The sequence below is a fragment of the Pleurodeles waltl genome, chromosome 3_1, assembly GCF_031143425.1.
Source record: "Pleurodeles waltl isolate 20211129_DDA chromosome 3_1, aPleWal1.hap1.20221129, whole genome shotgun sequence".
Classification (NCBI taxonomy): Eukaryota; Metazoa; Chordata; class Amphibia; order Caudata; family Salamandridae; genus Pleurodeles; species Pleurodeles waltl.
Window position 1 is genome coordinate 749,104,240 of NC_090440.1, and position 22,605 is coordinate 749,126,844.

The 22,605-nt window shown below is 46.7% G+C and overlaps 1 protein-coding gene across 9 annotated transcripts in view; it reads left to right on the forward strand.

The window, feature by feature from the left end:
* KIAA1549L (KIAA1549 like) overlaps positions 1-22,605 on the forward strand; it is a 526,680-nt gene that overhangs the window by 346,233 nt on the left and 157,842 nt on the right. For all 9 annotated transcript variants that reach the window (XM_069223533.1, XM_069223534.1, XM_069223535.1 and 6 more), the window contains 2 exons: positions 16,431-16,594; positions 21,520-21,695. In XM_069223533.1, coding sequence (XP_069079634.1) covers positions 16,431-16,594; positions 21,520-21,695 — 340 coding nt within the window. The remainder of the gene's footprint in view (positions 1-16,430; positions 16,595-21,519; positions 21,696-22,605) is intronic.

Here is a 22,605-nt window from a genome sequence, read left to right on the forward strand (position 1 = left end):
ACCCCCACAAGGCCCCGCCCCTTCACAATGAAAGGTTAACAAACATAGTTTATTATTCTTTCGTTTTAAAAGGTTTGCAGCTTGCTTGCCGGGGGGCAACGCTCTTCCGCCCTAACGGAGGAGCCGCCGCTGACAGGCAGTCTTCCGCCAGGGGGGTGGAGGGTAAGACTTTGCTGATCTGGCTGGCCTGCAGGTCAGTCACCATACTCTGTATATGCCTCCTAAAGTTCTTGCTATTCACAAATCTACTTTATATAGTTGTTATTGGCATATGCGTAATGTAAGTAGATTGTGTGTGTGCCAGGCACTCAAATTCTACACGCATGTGTCCAAGTGGGGGATCGAAAATCAGGTTAGTAGTGACTTTGCTGCCATTCTCCAAACTTCAGATTCTCGTTTATTATATTTATCTGTGCACTTGGCTTCCATGCACAAGAAGTATGTGTAAGTCGTGCTGCTGTCGTCTTAAAAGATCTCCAATCTGTGCAGGGCTTGCAGAGAGGAAGAAAGAAAATAAACAGATAATGAGAATGTGTAAGTAGCTTACAAAAATGCAAGTGAATCCAATGCGCACATCGATGGTTATGAAAAACGGTGCTGTGTGTGAATGCAATGCAGCCACATATGCAAACTACTTATTATATATCATTTATGCATGGGTTTGGTGACCATGTCTGTGAATACCCAAACAACTGTAAAATACGCACGCAGCATTAGCAAAACATTCCATATTTTATGTCTGTTCCTGTGATTCGGGTGAAAGTGCAATAAGACACTCTTTTTCAGTTTCAACCATCTGCCTTTGTAGGAGTTTAGCAAAGATGCAGTGTGTGCTGAACTAAAAACTTTAAAGTAGTCTCCCCATTAAGGGCAAATGCCAAAAAACAAAACAAGTGATAATAATAGCAAGGAGCGACGATTTCAACTTGGCTATTCCTGACCAAAACAAGCTGCTAACCACCGGTGGGAAAATGATGTAAATTTAGTGCTGGCGCAAGAAATCAGAGTGAATCATTTTTTACCATTTTTGCTGCTTGTCAATAAAGAAGACGGCCCATATATTTTGCTTCATTTTCATCATGAAAGTTGTTTGCACCGTGGACTAATGGAAGAAACAGATTTTGAAACCATTGTAATTGATAAAGCGGTGTGGAAATTTGCAAAATCGTACACCTTGCAACTTAATAATATTTTGTAAACTGGTGATTTTTTTTTTGTAAAGTGGGGAAATAAAGTGGGATAGAGATCATGTGTTGGTTGCAGTGTTAACATTTTTGTTTCCTGTACCTCTCATTTTCTGTTTGCTGTTAAGTACTGAGGAGAGACTTTTGGCAGCAGGGAAATGAGATGAAGCGTCTGCCCCTAGGTATCTCTCACATTTCAACGCTCAGGCCTGTCCCAAGGTTTGTGGTGTCCTAAACAGAATAGGAACATGTGAGGCCCCTGTAAAATGTGACATCACAGGAAGTGCCATCACAGGAAGGTACATCAATTGAACATTAATTTTCTGAAGTTGTTGAAGCAGCTTTGCAAGAAACTACTTAAAAGTTGTGGATATCACAAAAATGGCTACAAAATGTAAATGATAATCCTAATAAAATAAATATATATTTTTAAAGCTGTATTACATGGAAATACATAAAGGTAATAAAACTGGCTCAAAAACTAGGCATAGGTCTCTCCAAAACTGATGAATGCTATAATGTTCACTAATTGTTTCCAGATTAGAGCACAATTACGATTCTCCGTCAGATTGTCCCAGAACTATACAGCAGGACTTCAAGTGACTCTCCAGCCCTCCCTTTTTGCTAGTGCAGTTCAAAATAAGTCATTTGGTTTTCAGCAGCAATGGGGATGATCACAAATAAATACATATTAAATGGGGTAAGTGACCTGCAAGAGCTTCAGCAAACAACAGAGAGCACAGGTTCCAAAATATAAGAAGAGGAGACGGTACAAATGGTATACTGAGATCGGGTGGCTAACATATTGGCAGGCAGAAGTGCCAAAGGCTGACCCACACCTGCTCATAGTGCACCTAAACGTAGCAATTACTTTCAAACTCCATTTTTAAAAGAAGCGAAGAACTGAACTAACTTAAATACATGCATATAGAAGGCTTAAAAACTTTTTGGCTGGAGAAAAAAGACTGCCAAAGCTATACTTGGAGACAGTCACTAAAGATATACATTAAATAAACTAAACTAAAAAGGCTTTCTGCAATTTACAGCTATATGGAAATGAAATGTTGCAATGTGAAATAGGTAGGAATAGTTATAATAGGTAGGTTGTGGGAGGTGGTGAGTGGCTTGCAAAATGATGCTAAATGAATAACAGAGGCTTACAGTTTAAAACCAGAGCCATGCCACTCTACTCATATTTAGCTTTAGAAGTAATAACAAAATTGTACCTGCCCTCCGGTAAATCCTTGCGATCTTGGTTAAAGAGATAATTGTATGCAAGACAATTTCCATTATCCACAGGTCTATCCAGTCACTTCCCAGGTACCTAACCAAACACTTTTGATCTTCCGACCTTCAGTGCAAGATCTCTCTCCCTGATCCTACTGGCTACCTTCTTGAGTTGACTCAGTCTTTGGCAGATCACTCCTTGTGCAATGAGGTACTCTATGGAAGGCCTCATCGCTTCTCAGCTGCTCTCCTCCCCCGCAGGTGCCATATCTTGCACACTGCCCCCTCCCACAGGAGCCCAATTCTAACGATGTTCCTGAGAAGCAGTCATTTCCCCAGGCCTCACTGTCAATCTCTGAGTTTTGGGATTATTTGTTGTAAGAAGAGGTGCACATCATATTGTGCCTGCCCAGACCGGCTGATTGTCATTTTGCACAGGACTTTGGGTCCGATGTACGAAGCCTGTTTGCATTTTTTAATGGTCCGAATTGGTATTTCGGGCCATTAAGAATTGCAAACTGGGCTTTTCTAATATACAAAGCCCTTCGCAAATTGTGATTTCTACCTGGTAGAAATCGCAATTTGCGATTGCCAGAATAAGAATTGCAAATAGGGAATTCCTATTTGCATTTCCCATACTGATGTACCATGCATTTCCAAAATGCGATTTCGGCATTTTGGAGATGCAATTACCACCGACTTGAAGTCAGTGGTTGTTGGAAAATGGGTTACTGGTAGGGCAGGTAGGTACCTACACCTAGCAACAAGCCACAAACCTCCACGTAAGTACAGTTAGGTCTCAGTAAATTAATCCCAGCTCTACCCTTGGTAGCTTGGCATCGAGCGTCAAGGCTTAACTTAGGAGACAAAGTGTAAAGCATTCAAATATCACAAAACAGTAATTAAATAAAACACAGGAAACAGTTTAAAAATCCAAAACCAATTTATAAAAATAGCTTATATTTTTATCTTTAAAATGACACAAAAACGATTAAAATCGGTTCAGGGGAACCGGAGATATGAATTTTTAAAGTATTATTATTTTCTAGCGCTTGGAAACAAAAAGCGCCAATCGGGTCATCTGGTTGCACCAGGACCGGGGCAAAGTCAAACTTTCAGGCCGACCGCGATGGAGCCCTGCTCGGCTACAAGTCGCGGGAGGCCTCGGTTAAAAAGTTACCTTCTGACTTAGTCTCTTTTTTGATGTTTTTCTTCCCCGGGACGAACCTGCCAGTTGGATCCGACCTCCTGGAGCCCTTGTCCGGATACGCGAAGTCGGTTTCCTCGGTGGTGATTTTTACCTTCGGACTTAGTCGTTTTTTCGAGATGAAAATCCTTCGACCGGGGTAAACCTGGATCTTGATCCGACGTCCGTGGAGCCCTTCTCGGATACGATGGCTGGAAGGTCCCGGTCAACTTTTTACGTTCGGACTTAGTCTCTTTTTCGGATGTTTTTCTTTACCGGGACGAACCACGAAGTCAGGCCGGGTCGCGGTTGAGGCAAGCCGGCTAGAATTTCCGCGTCGGGTCGGTCACTTTATGGAGCTTTTTTTCAAAAATTCTCCAATCTTTTCCAAACTTCTGGGGCTTCACACAGATGTTCTTTTAAGGTTCTTTTGGGGTCCACAGCTCACCCCAAGGGTCCAGAAGTTCTGTGATGGTCCTTGGGAAGTGCGGACTTCAACTCCCAGAATACACCTGGCGCAAACTCCTTTTTGGCCACTGGACAGTGGTCAGCTGGTCACTTTTTCAGGAGTTGGTGCAGGGGACTCTGGTTTAGCAATTTTTCACCTGTAGCAAACAGGGAGTCCCTCCTTGAACCAGTGGAAGCCAGGCAAAGTCCTTCTTGTGGTGAAGCCCAAGTGTGCAGCTGGTGCAGTCTTTCTGAGTGCAGGGTCCAGGTGCAGGCCAGGGGTCCAGCAGGGCAGTCCTTCTTCTCCTTGTAGTTCCTTCTTCTTGAAATTTGGTGGGGATCTGAGGCGTGGGTGCAGGTCTGCCAGTTTTATCCTTGCTCCTGGGTGAAAAGCAGGGGGGCCCTGGTTCTCCAATCAGGGACAGAGTCGTCCCCCTGTGATGACCACTTCCTGGGAAGTGTGGCAAAAATCCATCCCAGAAGGCAACAGTCTCTAAAAATCCAAAATGGATGAATCTGATTTTTGGAGGAGAGATCTGGCTGAGCCCACCCACTGGTGTGGCTAAAAATCATAAACACACCCCTCTCCTGCCCTCTCCTAATCTAATCAAGGGGGCACCTAGCTGTCTGGGGTTGCAGGATGTGGGGGTGTTGCTGGGTGCTCCAGATGTCCTTCTCTGCCTTTGAAGACCAGTTTGGCAGCCCTCCCCCTTCCTGCCTCACCATCTGCTGAGGGGAGATTCTCTCCCCCAAGCACATTCCTTTGTGTGAAGCCAGGCCACTTCACACCTCATTAAAGTAGCCTGGCAGAAGCTGCTGCAGGCTGGCCAATCAGAGCACAGCAGCAAAAACAATGCAGAGCTGAAATTGGCAACTTTTTAGGTAAAGTCTAAACTTTTTACCTGCACTAGTTATATTAAATCCAACAACTGGAAGTTGTGGGATTTACTATAACAATCAATTTGATACCAAATTCTTGGTATGTAACATTTAAGGAGACTTTAAAATTTAAAATAAAGTCTGCCCATTCTAGCCTATGAAGGCCATTTACTTCAATGAGGGAAAAACGAATTTGGCTGTTTTTACCTCACCAGGGCTTATAAATCTATTTTTATAAAGTCCCTGCTTATAGTTACATGGCACCCAGCCCTAGGGGCACATAGGGCACACCTTAGGGGTGACTTATATGTAAAAAATAAGGTAGTTTAAGACTTTGGAAGTACCTTTAATTCCAAAGTCGAATTTGCATATAACTTTAATTTAAAAGCAGCCAGCAAGGCAGGCTTGCTTTTAAAATGACACTGGGCACCTCAGCAATGCACCTAGGTGTGCACCACCTATGCTGTGGTCCCTAAACCTACATGCCCTACCATATACTAGGGACTTATAGGTAGGTTAACTTAGCCAATTGTAATTAGCCTAATTTGCATATCCATTTTACACAGAGCACTGGCCCTGGGACTGGTAAGCAGTACCCAGGGCACAGCCAAGAGTCAGTAACCACCAGTACCTATCCAGAAAGAGTGGGGGTGATCAGGCAAAAAAAAAGGACTTTCCTACACTGCCCCCCCCCAGATGAAAGGTGATGGGTACTAACCTACACCCTGGTAGTCCTCATCAGCTAAGTGGAAAAACCTGGAAAGGCCATCTGCATTGGCATGAGCAGTCCCAGGTCTGTGCTCCACTGTGAAGTCCATCCCCTGTAGGGAAATGGACCACCTTAACAGTTTTGGGTTCTCCCCCCTCATCTGCATCAACCATCTGAGAGGTCTGTGGTCAGTTTGTACACGGAAGTGAGTGCCGAACAAGTAAGGCCTCAACTTCTTCAGGGACCAAACCACAGCAAAGGCCTCCCTCTCAATGGCACTCCATTTTTTCTCTCTGGGGAGTAGTCGCCTGCTGATGAAGGCAACTGGGTGATCATGGCCCTCTTCATTAACTTGTGCTAACACTGCCCCAATCCCTTCCTCTGAAGCATCTGTTTGCACTACAAATTCCTTGCTATAGTCAGGGGCCAGTAACACTGGTGCTGAACACATAGCCTGTTTTAGGGTGTCAAAAGCTTTCTGACACTCTGGGGTCCAAATGACCTTCTTGGGTTGTTTCTTGGAGGTAAGCTCAGTCAGAGGGGCCACTATGGTCCCAAAATTCTGAACAAACCTCCTGTAATACCCAGTCAGGCCAAGAAAGGCCCTGACCTGAGTCTGGGTTTTTGGAGCCTCCCAATCCAGGATAGTCTGGATCTTGGGCTGGAGAGGTTGTACATGGCCTCCACCAACAAGGTGGCCCAGGTACACAACAGAACTTTGCCCTATCTGGCACTTGCTTGCCTTGATAGTCAGGCCTGCTTGAAGCAGGGCCTGAAGCACTTCCTTCAGGTGGACCAGGTGGTCCCTCCAGGTGGAACTAAATACAGCTATATCATCCAGATAAGCTGCACTAAAAGTTTCCAACCCAGACAGGACTCTATTCACCAACCGTTGGAAGGTGGCAGGAGCATTTTTCATCCCGAAGGGCATCACCTTGAACTGAAAGTGGCCCTCTGGTGTGGAAAATGCTGACCTCTCCTTAGCTCTTGGACTTAAGGCAATCTGCCAATATCCTGAGGTCAGATCAAATGTGCTCAGGAATTTGGCAGCCCCCAACCTGTCAATGAGCTCATCAGCTCTAGGTATGGGGTGAGCATCAGTCCTAGTGACTGCATTTAGACCTCTGTAGTCCACACAGAATCTTAATTCTTTCTTCCCACCTTGGGGATTAGCTTTGGGTACCAGTACCACTGGACTGGACCAAGGACTATCAGAGGGCTCAATTACCTTCAGGTCCATCATCTTAGCCACTTCAGCTTTGATGTTGGCCTTGACCTGGTCAGACAGCCTGTACAGCTTGTTCTTGACAGGCAAGCTGTCACCAGTGTCAACATCATGGACACACCAATTGGTGAGTCCAGGGGTCAGGGAGAACAGACTAGCAAACTGTCCCAAGACTTGCTTACAGTCTTGTTGTTGCTGATCTGTCAATTTGGGAGAGAGTACCACTCCCTCCACTGACCCATCTTTTTCCTTTGAGGACAGGAGGTCTGGCAGAGGTTCACCCTCCTCCTCCTTCCCTTCATCAGTGACCATCAGCATGGTCATGTCTGCCCTGTCCTGGTGGGGTTTCATCCTGTTTACATGTAGAATCCTGTGAGGATTCCTGGGGGTGCCAAGGTCCACCAAGTAGGTGACCTCACCTTTTTTCTCTAGGATTGGATAGGGCCCAGTCCATTTGGCCTGTAGTGCCCTAGGAGCCATGGGCTCCAAAACCCACACCAGTTGTCCTGGGTGATACTCAGGCATGGTAGCCCTTTGATCATGCCAGAGCTTCATGAGCTCCTGACTGGCCTCCAGGTTACTGCTTGCCTTCTTCATATACTCAGCCATGCGAGACCGCAGGCCTAGTACATAATCCAGCACATTCTCCTTGGATTCCTTGAGAGGCTTTTCCCAAGACTCTCTCACCAAGCACAATGGGCCTCTTACAGGGTGCCCAAACAGTAACTCAAAGGGGCTGAATCCAACCCCCTTCTGTGGCACCTCCCTGTAGGCAAACAGCAGGCATGGGAGGAGGACATCCCATCTCCTCCTGAGTTTGTCAGACAAACCCATGATCATGCCCTTCAGGGTCTTATTGAATCTTTCCACCAGACCATTGGTCTGTGGATGGTAGGGTGTGCTGAACTTATAAGTAACACCACACTCCTCCCACATGGCTTTCAGATAGGCTGAAATAAAGTTTGTGCCCCTATCTGAGACCACCTCCTTTGGGAATCCCACTCTGGTGAACACACCAAGTAGGGCCCTAGCCACTGTGGGAGCAGTGACTGTCCGGAGGGGTATTGCCTCAGGGTACCTGGTGGCATGGTCCACTACCACCACAATGTACCTGTTACCTGAAGCAGTTGGTGGGTCTACGGGACCAACAATGTCAATCCCCACCCTCTCAAAGGGAGTCCCAACCACTGGCAGTGGAATCAAGGGAGCCTTTGGCTTGCCCCCTGTCTTGCCACTGGCTTGACAGGTGACACAGGAGCTGCAAAACTCCCTGACTTTTTCCGACATTTCGGGCCAATAAAAATGGTTGACCAGCCTGTTCCAGGTCTTGGTCTGTCCTAAATGACCAGCCAAGGGGATATCATGGCTTAAGGTAAGGAGGAATTCTCTATACTTTTGGGGGACCACTACTCTCCTAGTAGCCCCTTCTTTAAGGGTCCTAGCCTCAGTGTAGAGAACTCCATCCTCCCAGTAAACCTTGTGGGTACCACTGGTATCCCCTTGTTCTTGCCTGGCAGCAGTCTGCCTCAGGCCCTCAAGAGTGGGACACTCCCTTTGTCCCTGGCACAAATCTTCTCTGGTGGGCCCACCTGCCCCTTGCAGTTCTGCCAAGTCAGGCAGAGTTTGCAGGGAAGGTGTCCCTCCCTCAGAGTTCAGATCCTCCCCCTCAGGGTTGGATTCTTCCTGACCCTCTGTACTTGTTGGGGCTGGCAATCCAGACCCAGTGCCCTTTCTCTTCTTCTTGGAGGCTTGGCCCATTGTTCCAGGGTCCAAGTGTCCAGCATTTCCCTGTTGTGCTGTCTGTGACCTGGTCACAGCACACACCCATTCAAGGAGGTCCAGCATCTGTGCATGGACCCTTCTCTCCACTTCTGACCATTCAGATGCTTCAAGATCATTTCCCAGCAGACACTCTACTGGGAGGGCAGGAGCTACAGCTACTTTTTTAGGGCCAGTCACACCTCCCCATTCCAGACTCACCATAGCCATGGGATGGAGTTTGGTTCTGGTATCTGCATAAGTCACCTGGTGGAAGACACCAGGTAAGACCTGCTCTGGAGAAACCAGCTTTTCTGCAACCATTGTCACACTGGCTCCTGTATCTCTCAGAGCTTCCACTTCAGTCCCATTGACTTTAGGCCTCTGCCTATACCTCTGCATGATGGGAGGTAAGGTGGCCATAGTTGCAATGTCCACCCCACCCACGGATACTAAGGTGACTTCAGTGTACCCTGATTCCACCCCTGGGCCAACTTCCACCCCAACCCTACACTAGCAATCCCCTGGGATTGCCCACCAGTGTGGGGCTTCTTGGTGCAGATAGCATCTCCTCTTTTATGTCCTGGCTGATGACAGTCAAAACACTTGCCGGCCTTAGCAAGCTCCTGAAACTTTCCTGCTTTAGCAGGATCAAAATTCTTTCCCTGATACCCTTTCCCTTTGAAAGTGAATTGGCTCGGGGTTCCCCCTCCCTGAGAAGTTTTTGGGGACTCTTGTGAGGACTCTTTGGGTTTTTTGTCATCTTTCCCCTGGTTCTTCCCCTGAGAAGAACCATGTCCTCCCTTTTTCTGATCACCCCCTGGGGGTCTCTGGTTAACCCTAGTTCTTAACCAGTCATCTGCTGCCTCCCCCAGCTCTCTGGGGTTGGTCAACCTAGAGTCTACTAGATACTGGCGGAGCCTCTCTTGGACACAATTAGTTAGAAGGTGCTCCCTCATAATCAAATTGTACAGCCCCTCAAAGGTACTTACCCTGTTGCCCTGTATCCAGCCCTCCAGTGCTTTTACTGAAATGTCCACAAAGTCCACCCAGGACTGGGTGCTTGTCTTTTGGGTGTCCCTAAACTTAAGCCTATACTGCTCTGGGGTTAGACCAAACTTTTTAGTCAAGCAACTCTTCATACTGGGGTATGAGTCTGCTTCCTCCCCACTCATGGTTAGGAGCCTATCCCTCCCAGAGTTGGGAACTAACTCCCAAAGGAGTGAACCCCAGTACTGAGGCTTGACTTTCCTCATCTGGAGGGCCCTCTCAAAGGCCCCCAGCCACTTATCTATGTCATCCCCCTCTACATAGGCAGGAACCACCCCTTTGGGTAATCTGGGGGCAAAACCCCCACCCTGGGACACCTCAGCCTCTTTATCGCTGCCACCATCTCTTTTCTCTTTGCTTGCCCACTTTTTCTTTTCTAGGGCAAGCTTATCTGCTTCCAAAGCTATGTAGGCTAGCTGGGCTTCCAGCTCTCTTTCCCTGATGGATGGGTTCTCTCCTCCTGAAAGGACCCCCTTCCTACCACTAGCTTTGGGTCTGCCCCTAGTGACTGTATCCACTGAGGACCGTTCCTCCTCTTCCTCACTTGGGGTCTGATGCCTTCCCTCCCCTGAGTGGTTAGAGTTAGCATCTTCCTCTTTTTCTTCCTCCTCTGGAGCTTCCTCTGTCTCTACCTCTTGGGCCTCGGCCCATGCTGTCAGGGATTTAATCAGGATTTGCTTCCTGAGATCAGGGGTTGCAGGCAACCCCCTCTCAATACACAACCCCCTAAGCTGGACTACTGTCAGTGTGGGTAGGCTAGCCAGATCAAGCTCCATGGTTCCCTAGTTTTGTGTCAACAAAAACTTTTTGCAAAAATTGGAAACAAGAATTTAGAAAAATTACAAAAATTCAATAATTGAAATTAATCCAAATTAATTACAAAAAAAAAAAATTAAAATTAAAAATTAAAAAATTTTTTTTTGCACTAGGACAATTTAAAGGATTTTTAATTTGTTTTATCTAAAACTGTAACGTGATATTGAACACAAGTACAGGATCCCACCGCTGCCACCAATTATGTTGGAAAATGGGTTACTGGTAGGGCAGGTAGGTACCTACACCTAGCAACAAGCCACAAACCTCCACGTAAGTACAGTTAGGTCTCAGTAAATTAATCCCAGCTCTACCCTTGGTAGCTTGGCATCGAGCGTCAAGGCTTAACTTAGGAGACAAAGTGTAAAGCATTCAAATATCACAAAACAGTAATTAAATAAAACACAGGAAACAGTTTAAAAATCCAAAACCAATTTATAAAAATAGCTTATATTTTTATCTTTAAAATGACACAAAAACGATTAAAATCGGTTCAGGGGAACCGGAGATATGAATTTTTAAAGTATTATTATTTTCTAGCGCTTAGAAACAAAAAGCGCCAATCGGGTCATCTGGTTGCACCAGGACCGGGGCAAAGTCAAACTTTCAGGCCGACCGCGATGGAGCCCTGCTCGGCTACAAGTCGCGGGAGGCCTCGGTTAAAAAGTTACCTTCTGACTTAGTCTCTTTTTTGATGTTTTTCTTCCCCGGGACGAACCTGCCAGTTGGATCCGACCTCCTGGAGCCCTTGTCCGGATACGCGAAGTCGGTTTCTTCGGTGGTGATTTTTACCTTCGGACTTAGTCGTTTTTTCGAGATGAAAATCCTTCGACCGGGGTAAACCTGGATCTTGATCCGACGTCCGTGGAGCCCTTCTCGGACACGATGGCTGGAAGGTCCTGGTCAACTTTTTACGTTCGGACTTAGTCTCTTTTTCGGATGTTTTTCTTTACCGGGACGAACCACGAAGTCAGGCCGGGTCGCGGTTGAGGCAAGCCGGCTAGAATTTCCGCGTCGGGTCGGTCACTTTATGGAGCTTTTTTTCAAAAATTCTCCAATCTTTTCCAAACTTCTGGGGCTTCACCCAGATGTTCTTTTAAGGTTCTTTTGGGGTCCACAGCTCACCCCAAGGGTCCAGAAGTTCTGTGATGGTCCTTGGGAAGTGCGGACTTCAACTCCCAGAATACACCTGGCGTAAACTCCTTTTTGGCCACTGGACAGTGGTCAGCTGGTCACTTTTTCAGGAGTTGGTGCAGGGGACTCTGGTTTAGCAATTTTTCACCTGTAGCAAACAGGGAGTCCCTCCTTGAACCAGTGGAAGCCAGGCAAAGTCCTTCTTGTGGTGAAGCCCAAGTGTGCAGCTGGTGCAGTCTTTCTGAGTGCAGGGTCCAGGTGCAGGCCAGGGGTCCAGCAGGGCAGTCCTTCTTCTCCTTGTAGTTCCTTCTTCTTGAAATTTGGTGGGGATCTGAGGCGTGGGTGCAGGTCTGCCAGTTTTATCCTTGCTCCTGGGTGAAAAGCAGGGGGGCCCTGGTTCTCCAATCAGGGACAGAGTCGTCCCCGTGTGATGACCACTTCCTGGGAAGTGTGGCAAAAATCCATCCCAGAAGGCAACAGTCTCTAAAAATCCAAAATGGATGAATCTGATTTTTGGAGGAGAGATCTGGCTGAGCCCACCCACTGGTGTGGCTAAAAATCATAAACACACCCCTCTCCTGCCCTCTCCTAATCTAATCAAGGGGGCACCTAGCTGTCTGGGGTTGCAGGATGTGGGGGTGTTGCTGGGTGCTCCAGATGTCCTTCTCTGCCTTTGAAGACCAGTTTGGCAGCCCTCCCCCTTCCTGCCTCACCATCTGCTGAGGGGAGATTCTCTCCCCCAAGCACATTCCTTTGTGTGAAGCCAGGCCACTTCACACCTCATTAAAGTAGCCTGGCAGAAGCTGCTGCAGGCTGGCCAATCAGAGCACAGCAGCAAAAACAATGCAGAGCTGAAATTGGCAACTTTTTAGGTAAAGTCTAAACTTTTTACCTGCACTAGTTATATTAAATCCAACAACTGGAAGTTGTGGGATTTACTATAACAATCAATTTGATACCAAATTCTTGGTATGTAACATTTAAGGAGACTTTAAAATTTAAAATAAAGTCTGCCCATTCTAGCCTATGAAGGCCATTTACTTCAATGAGGGAAAAACGAATTTGGCTGTTTTTACCTCACCAGGGCTTATAAATCTATTTTTTGTTGTTTCATTCCCACCTGCTCTAAATCAGTCCATTTTAAAAGACATTGCATGGTGGCTAGATAAGGTGCTAACCTAGAAAAGAAATATGGCTTACTGGATTTGAGTTCCAAGCAAAAGGCTCAATGGACTTAGCAGCACATACTGGCTTAACAACATTTTTACCTCTTCTCTAGTCTCTTACTTTTTTGCTGATTTTGCCCACTTACATCCACCTCACCCCTCCATGCTCTACTTTTCACCTCATCTCTTGCCCAACCCATTACCTACTCTTGATGCTTTGGCCCCCTCTGATATCCACATCATCCCTGTATTATAACCTGTTTACTTATCTCTCCCCAAGCACCTTACCTTCTCTCTTTAATTCTGCCACTTGCGTCTATCTTTATACCCAACCTCTTACCGTCTCCTGCCTCTACCTTTTTGCTGTTTCTGCCCCTCTTACAGCCACATCTTCTCTCCATTTACTACTATTTACCACTCTTCCCCCAACCTCTTGCATTATTTAAACTGTTTTCCTCCGTTACATCCATCTCTCCCCTTCCACCATCACACTCTCTGAATGTTTTTTTACTTTTTTGCATGTATTCTGCCCTGCTGATCATTACTTTCTTGTGCATGCTATTATAGGGGGAAAGCCACTCAAAACTTGAGCCAGAGGCATGGCTTTCCTCAGCTCAAGATGCTCTCGGCACCTGAACGAAAAATGAGCCGAACTTTCAAAGGCAACAATGTGGCCTAGTGCCTACAGCTGCCCATCGTGCATCAAGGGTAACCAAGCTTCAATCCCTGCCTCGATTCAGCATCCAGTTAATCCAGGCTGGAAAAATACTACTGTAGTCTCTGTCTGTTGTGAAGTGCTCCTATGTCCATGGGCGAAATTACTTCTATGTAAAATGGCCAAAAATACAATGTGGACCTGTCTGTCACCCAGACTCCAGCATAATCCTACAATAATTAAAGATGAAGCACTGTGATAAACTTTAAAATCTAGGATCAATCCTGACGTCCCTGCTTGACCATATTCTGTGATCCTAGTCAAATGCTTTAGTTCACCAACTTCCATTTTGTTATTATCACAAATCAGAACACATTCAAATATGTGCAGTCAGGGTGAGCGCCGTACAAAACTTCTTGTGTTTGTGTAATAGACTGTAATTTTGTTACATGTTTAATAAAAATATAGTCTACATATAGGGTTCACATGAATTCTGACGTGCCTCTAAGTCAGGGTCACTGGAACTATTTGAATTTATGGTCACTGCATTTTCTGCATAATTATGGATTTGTTACATTTGTTGCATAAACCATCTGCTCCAAAATCTGTAGCTTTTAACATAAAAAATACTTTATTTTTGTTTCTAGCTCACATGGATCAAATGTTACTAAAAGCGCAGTAACACTTGGTGCTGCACAGTGGAAGGTCTTTCTCAAGGGTTAACTGGTCACCTTTAAGTTGCTTATTATTGTATTTGGATGAATGACAAAATAATGAAGAAATACTATCATAAAATGTGCCACAATAAGCTGCATAATTTGTCTTTTCTTGCCGAATAAGTTAGTAAATCCAGCCACCTACTTTGGTTCTTTCTTGCAGCATAATTCCAGTGGCCCTACACTTAGGCCCTCATTACGACCCTGGCAGTTGGCGGAGAAGTGGCGGTCTTACCGCCAATAGGCTGTCGGTAAAAAAAATTGAATTATGACCATGGCGGTCCACCACTTCTCCGTTCCGACCGCCAGGGCGGAGACGACCGCTGGGCTGGGGACTTGGGTCTCCAGCCCGGCGGCCGTCAGAAGACCGCCGGTGGTATCACGACCCGACTGACCGCCATGGATTTCATGGGGTTGGGAACCGCCATGAAATCCATGGCGGTAAGCACTATCGGTGGCAGGGAATTCCTTCCCTAGCACTGATAGGGGTCTCCCTCATCCCCGAGCCCTCCCGCCACCCCCTCCACCCCCCCTGCTATCCCCCAAAGGTGGCAAGACCCCCTCCCCACCCCTGCCCCCAACATCGCAACCCAGACACACACCGTACATGCTTGCAGACACCACCAACACACATACCCGCACACATATCAACAAACATGGCAACAGCCACACACACAGACATACACGCACACATCCATTCAGATATACATACAGACAGACACGCTCACATTTCCAAACACAACACACCCCTGCATGCATACACGCACTCACACCCCCCTCTACATTCTCACACGCACACCTCCATGCACGCACACAACACCTCCCCACCCTCTCCCCTAACGGACGATCAACTTATCTGGTCCGTTGATCCTCCGGGAGGGGACGGGATCCATGGGGGCTGCTCCGCCGCCAGCACCCCGTCAACAGAACACCGCCACGCCGAATCACGGAACGTGATTCGGTGGGCGGTGTTCTGATGAAGGGCGGTGGAGGTGGAGCAACCTCCACTTCCCCGCCGACCGCCAGTATAGCTGCCAGCAGTCATAATTCACTGAGTGGAAAACCGCCTGCACTGGCGGTCTTCAGCACGGTGGTCCCTCAGCGGTCTTGCAAAAAGACCGCCGAGGTTGTAATGACCACCTTAGTTCACTAATACCATTAACATAAGGGCAAGGGCAGAAGTGTTTCTCAGTTCATGTTTAAAAACTCTCACTTTTACTGAATACACCTCAATGTAGTGATAAACCTATTCACAAAGGTAAAATGCTTCTGTGTGTTAAAAAAAATTGATTTTTTGGATTTAGATGATGCCTGAGTCCCTTACCTCCATTCTAGGTGATGGGACATGATCCCTTCTTTTGTTGTGAGGCCCGCAGGACACCCTGCTTTTCATTCACGCAGGAGCAGGGCTCACTTCACACCTAAGGGCACTTCAAAAACCCATCTAATCTCTGTTATCATGCAGATGCAGCAATTCGATTCCTGGCGCCCTTTCAGCCCCTGGCTGCAAGGCTTGGGAGGGAGCCTCTCATTTGGGCCATGCAGCACTGCGCCACTGCTGCTCTCTGGACCTTGTACCGCTGAAGATTTTTAAAAGGCGCTGCGGGCCCCTTTGTTGTGAGCACACATGGGACCCTGGGCAGCTACCCACACTGCCCATACCTAGCCCCGGCCCTCTCCCTGCTGCCACCCAGTGTTAGAGCAGTCGTGAGTAATAACGTGGAAACAAAGCTCTGTGCAGCTCCTGACCATGTTGGATGGGTCAGGTAAAGCTAAACCTTACGCAAAGTTAAGAAACTTTGTGAAGAGTGAAGTTCCCTGACTTCGCCAGTTTGTGTATGTAATGTTTCACTTGGCCTGCCTCGGATATAATGCATCTATTGCTTATACTCCATTTTGTGTAATGAGTTTTTTTAATAAAATATGTATCTTGCCTCTTGAATGGGCGTTGCTAAAAAATGCAAACTTATTTTGCACTATTTGTTCTGCTGACTTGATAAATAATAGATCAAACTAATTTTGCCTCAAACTAAGTTCCGGCTTCACAGTTAAAAAATGGAGAACATTGTTTTGTGAATAAAGCAAATGCAATGCATGCGAGTTTACTCATGTTGTAAAATGTTAGTGTGAAGCAAATCCTGATTGCTCCATTCGCTAAAAAAATATATGTTTCACCTTATGTATAGGGTCAAAATCGTACGCAGTGTGGGTTCTGCCCTTTCTGCAGGCATGGGACTGACGGTAAACCACCATTAAAGATTAATTTTTGTACTTTTTGTAGCTGTTGAAAATGAACCACCAAGCAACATGTGGATCATTGCAGCAGTGTTGGCACCCATAGCTGTCGTGACAGTTATTATTATCATTATCGCGGCTGTGCTGTGCAGGAAGAGCAAAAGTGACTTCAAAGCTGACTCATTGGCAAACATGCCACCGCGGCCAAAGGTAAGTGTGTGGTGCACAGCCTAGAGCATTACCAGTGTCCCTCTGTACCTTTAAGTGAATGGAATCTCGTGTCCAGCGTTCTGATCACGTGACCGGGTTATGTTCCTCCTGGGGAATCTCGTGATTGTCAGTCGGTGTGCTGGGAGTCTGTGCAAGAAGCTGTGGATGGGGTGTTTACAGCATAAATCTACTGTCTTCATCTTCATGTCTCGGGGGACATGGCTGTTTTGCAGGGCCTTGTTCTGTCGGTGTGCCTGTGTGCAGATAGTGATGGATCGATTTGCATCCATAATACTAGTTCTGCTCAAGGCCCCATTCTGACGTCAGTGGTATTTTGCTCACTAGACTAACCCTGTGTATAAAATTACAGCAAGAGTTGTGTTTCCCCCGCTGTGCATTACTGCATCGTCCTGAGTTCTACGGGTCAATATGGGGTATGCTAAGGCACACCGCATGCTTTCCCCCTGCTGTGCTGTAAAACTCTGTGTGCTGCGTTTTTCCATAGATACATTTCTCCAGTTTTTAGCCTGAAAGTCAATAATTTCCTCACTACCTATAAACCGGATTCTGGCACAATGACTGAGCCAGACCCTGAGCTCCGCAAAGGCCTCGATAACTAGTGCCCTTCCGTGAAAACTGACCAAATCATATAAACTGAATTGTTTGTAGCAGTGCACGCAAAATGCTCATAACTCATTTTCTTGTAATCGTGATATTGCTAGAAGATTAAGCAGTCCTCGCAATTAAAGGGCCGCGTTTCCCTATGAAACACTCATGAAATAGCATTTGCTCAATTCACACAAAGCGAGAGAGAATCACTGGGCCTTTAACTATGTATTTGTAAGATAACTTCTTGGGGAGGTGAGAGTGAATGCGCAGAGTTTCCAAGCGCACGTTTATTCCACGTAGCTACTTCTGTTGGCAAGCTTCGAATAAAATGGACCTATAAAAAATGCGGGGACTAGTCAAGTTTGATTCTTAAACGGGACAAGATATTATCAGCTATGCAGTGGAAATATTGAATGAGTAAGACTTTGTCACTGACCCATAGAGCAGTCAGACCTCATGTATTCATCTGAAGCTGACATGCTCAGATGTTTTTGGCTTCAAGCGCCCCTCAGGCGGCGGGGTGAGAGGACGTTGGGGTTGTAGGACGGCTCAAGGTCATGTGTGGTGGCGTAACGTACACATGCACATACACCTTGACCCCATGTTAGAGGTCAAACCCCGCAGAATGCATTCCCTGTTTCAGCTTATTTCAGCAGGCGTGCCAATGAGGTGGAGCTGGCCCCATTGCACCTGTTTACTGGCCCCAGCCCCCATTTCTCTACCCCATCTCATTTCACTTTTATGACTGTGCCCCGCTCTCCAGCCTGGAATCTCCGGCCTCACCGTGCCACCACCCATTGCGGAGAGCAGTCAACTGCTACAAAGAGTATAGAGCGGCAGGAGACTCTGCAAGCCCCACATCTCCAACAGGACCTGCAACCTCCATGCGCAACTGTGCCTCCTCCACAGAGAGTTGTGCCGGCCCATGCCATTGGTGGTGCATCCAATCCACTGCCTCTGTTTAATGAGTTAGGCGACCCTGCAACAGCCAACATTCACTGGCGCACGTTGGTCAGATGCCTGAACAACTATTTCAAAGCCACCAAAGGGGCAGATGGCGAAACAAGGTGCTCCCTATTACTCCACTCTGCTGGGGAGGAGGTCTTCAAACTCTTACGCAACCTACCCATGACTGGCGCTAATGACGACTAAGAGGGTGCCATTGCAGGCTATGCGTACTTTGATCCCCAGATGAAACCAGACTTCAAAAAGGCGCAAACTGCGACAAGCCTGTCAGCATGATGGCATGAAGGATAATCCATTGATCTGTTCTATGCCTGCTTAAAGGAACTTGCCAGCACCTGAACGGAAGACAATCGTCAGAAGAAGGTGCACACCCAGAGCATCCAGGGCTGCTGGTCCAACACCCTCCAACACCTCATCCTCTGCTGGCCCAACATGCCACTGGATGAGATTCTGATGCTCGTTTACTCTATCAAACAACTGAGTGGCACGGCATTCCAGAGACTCTCTGAGACTCCGGAACTCGTTTCATGACCACTCAAGACTGAAACTGCTGCTGTTGTGACAAAGGTCCACATCCTCAAATGGTCACATACCTGACGCCATAGGAAACTCTACAAAGACTTCTGTGGCTATTGTGGGCTAGCTCCTCATCCACTTCCCGAGTGTGCAGCCTGAAGCAAGACTTGCTCCACGTACTTGCCCCAACCACTTTGTGAAAGTCTGCTGAGGAGGACGTCTACCACCAACATTTAGAGACCATGGTGTGCCCATACACCAAGGAGTGAGACCAATCACATAAGACTAGTCACCCGATTTGGAAGGTACAACGGCCACCACCAGCCATGGGCATGCTACTACAGAAGAAGACTATGACAAAATCTTCTTGATTTCATATACCTTGGAACCAGGAGAACCATTGAGATGTACTCGCCTCACAAGCAAAATACAGATTGCCTGCACATTGATCACGTCTCTCAACAACAGAGGAGTGACAGTCAGTTTTGTCAGCCTGGTACAGTTCCACGCCCTGGACAACCTATGCTGCTGCCTACAGCAGCCTGTATAAGTGCCTATGGGAGCTTGATACCCAATCATCGAGGAACCTTCACCTGTTCAGTGTCCCATGGCACTCACTAATCCCTGACAAAATTCTTCACCACTTCAATTGACTCAGAGACACTCCTCAACTGTGACACGCCAGAGCACCTGCAACTTGTTCACTTCGCCAACACCATTGAGGGCCTCTCCAGTGATACTGACCGCCTGTTCCTCGATTTTCCATGCCTTTTTTACCAGCCTGGGTCGCCTAACGGGCCTCCCAATCTCTCTCTACATCAATCCAGCGGTGTGCCCAGTTGTGCTCAGATCCAACTGGATGTCAATTTCATATCCACTCAGCCATGGAAGCCGAGCTACAAAAACTGGAAGATGCTGTTCGGTCCCAGTCCATAGGTATCTCCCATGGTAGTAGTGAACCAATCTAAACAATCAGGATGCATCAGTATCTGTGATGACATGTGCCTCCCCTATAAGGCCATAAAGAGGGAACAACTTATCTCCCCCACAGTTGATTACCTGATTTCTGCCATCAATGGCTCGAAATAGTTCTCAAAGTACGACCTGTACTTAGGTTACCTTACCATCAACTTGAACTTCACAAGGGCGGCAGGTACACCGCAGCATTTTCCACTCATGTCAGCCTCTGCTGCTATCAGACAGAACTTTGGAATTTCATCAGCAGTGGAAGTGTTCCAAAATGCAATTCAGGAATTCCTTGTGGGGCTTGAAGGAAACATCAATGTCAGCAATGACATCCTCATCCATGAACCTACACCCGACAGCCTTTGCCGCTGCCTGCAGGATGCTCCCAAAAGAACTGATGCTGCTGGCCTCACCCAATAAAGTGCCAGTTCTTCAGCCAGGAGATGAAGTTCTTTATATTCATATTTTCCAAAAAGGTCATCAAAGTTGATCGAGCAAAGTGCATCGATAGCAAGGAAGCCCCTCTACCCTCTTCTGCAGCTGAAGTTAGGAGCTTCCTCGGCCTCGCGACATACTATTGGAGGTTCATCCCCAACTTGGTGATGCTAGCAGGCCCTCTAAGATGCCTAGCCAAAACATTCAGTCCACGGGCATGTCGAAAAACCGAAGGCAAGGCCTTCCTGGCCTTCAAAAAGCTCTCCTCGAAGATACAGTGATGGCATACCTCGACTCAATGCAGGATTCGTAGTTAGTGGTCGAAGTTAGCCCAATTGGCCTCAGAGCCATTCTGATGCAATGTGTGTGTGATTAACACTGGGCACCCATCAAGTTTGCCAGCAAAGCCCTGACAGACATGGAAAAACGTTATGCCCACTTCGAGAAGGAAGCTCTTGAGATTAAGTGGGGCTACCACCATTTTCACCTTTATCTCTATGGTTGTCCCTTTCATGTCATAATGGACCATAAACCTCTGATACCTCTCTTTGCTGGCACTATGCAGCATCCACCACCTTGATCCGAAAAGTGGGCCTTCCAGCTCCAAAAACACCAGTTGACTGTTGGCGACAAACCCTGATGTATTATTCCTGCAGATTGTTTCTTGAGGCACCCCTGCCAATCAGTCGACAGCTAATCAAGCTCCCCATAAGATGTGGACACTAGCAGCGATCCCACCATGTCAGGAACCAGCTCGAGCAACACCTTGAGTCTCCCACCATGCAAGCAGCAACTCAAGGTCACCTGCATCTACTGCGACCCACCATCATGGGGCCCAATGGGCTTGAGTGACTGACATGATAGTATCTCTAAGGTTTGTACTCTCCAGAAGTGTGCTATCAATGAACATTATGCACCATGATTATGGTTGTTATTTTCAGTTAACATTTTTGTAGAAATGTCGTGCCTGGCGACATAACGCATGCGCACATGCATGCCCTGACCCCACATTAGCGATCAGGAGTGGATGATATGAAGGAGCAATCTTCGCTCGCATACATATGTGCAGAGAGTCCGAACGCCCTCCCTGTTTCTGCCTGTTAAGTTCAGCAGCCGCACTCACTTGTTTGGGCCCATTGGCACACTTCACTACAGGGGAAGGGTATGCCAGGGTGGTGAAGTAGACGATAGTTAAGAAAGGAGAATGACAGATGATTGACTTATTGGCCCCGCCTCAAGAGGAGTCAGAGTCTTACATTTAGATTCGAATGAATTTCTCCCCGTAATCAAGTATTAAAGGTTGAGTTTGACAATATTTATGAAACACCTACTTCATTCACGAAACTCATTAGAACCAATGACATGTGGCCTGTTATGGTGGATATTTTTCATCACAGTTTGTTTTAACACCACAAACCCGTTTTGCCCAACAGCCCGTGCAAGGCTTCGACTATGCCAAGCAGCACCTGGGGCAGCAGGGAGCGGAAGACGAGGCGCTTCCGGTCACTCAGGAGACAGTGGTGCCTCCGCTTACTGTGTCCCAGGAAAGAAACTACCCCCTTGAAGGGAGCACGGAGAAAACTGCCAGATCCACCGGAACACGGAAGAGGTACGACCACTGTGCAAACTTTGACTTACATATGTACCCTGAATCTGTTAGAAGAGTTCAGCATGAAAGATGTATGTCATTTATATAATTGTGCATTTACTTGCTATTAGTGATCACACAGTTGAGGCTAAGTTACAGCTTGTTTTCAACTCAAATCGGACAAAAACATTTTTTTACTACAAACATAGTTCTTGTATATGAGAATCGAATTACAAAAAAGGTACTAATCATTCACTTATTTAAATAGTTTCTCGTGTTAGTTATTAATTTTCAACCACCCTGATACTATAACAGCGCATTCAGGCACAGGGCGCCAAGGTGATCATGCTGACAAAAGCATTACTTCGGAGAGTTGGAAGCATTTCGAAGTGCAACCCTAGTTATCCTCGACGTAAAACATTAGGTCAAAGTTGTTCGGCAATTTGTGGTACCAGTGCAGCCACAGCCAAGTCTGAGGCGGAGTGGGATCAACATTAGGCTGCCTTGGTCTCGCAGTCCTCACACTTGGTCAGACATCTGACGCTTGTATTGGACTCTATTGCTGCATTCATTGCTATATGCATCTTATCAAGAGTTAACTGAAAAGGTAATATCCGATGGTAATTCTATAGCAGATATAATGTAATGTAAGCGCCAAAGTTATAGGAGTTAACCTTATCACAGAAATAGCATTCTGATGGTTAAGCATTTCTTCATCGAGCAGCAAGTTTCGCCCAGTTCAATTTTCTTTTTTTTTTTACCCGATGAAATAGCTGCAGCGTGGAACAAAGTTTCCCCTGAGAGACTTATCACATATGGGTCGATTCCACCGGGACTCCTTTCTTTTCAAGCTCGTAAGCAAACGCAGCCAGACATTGAGAAAGAGAAGTAAACTATTTACAGTGCAGATAGTTGTCCACTTGAAATAAAT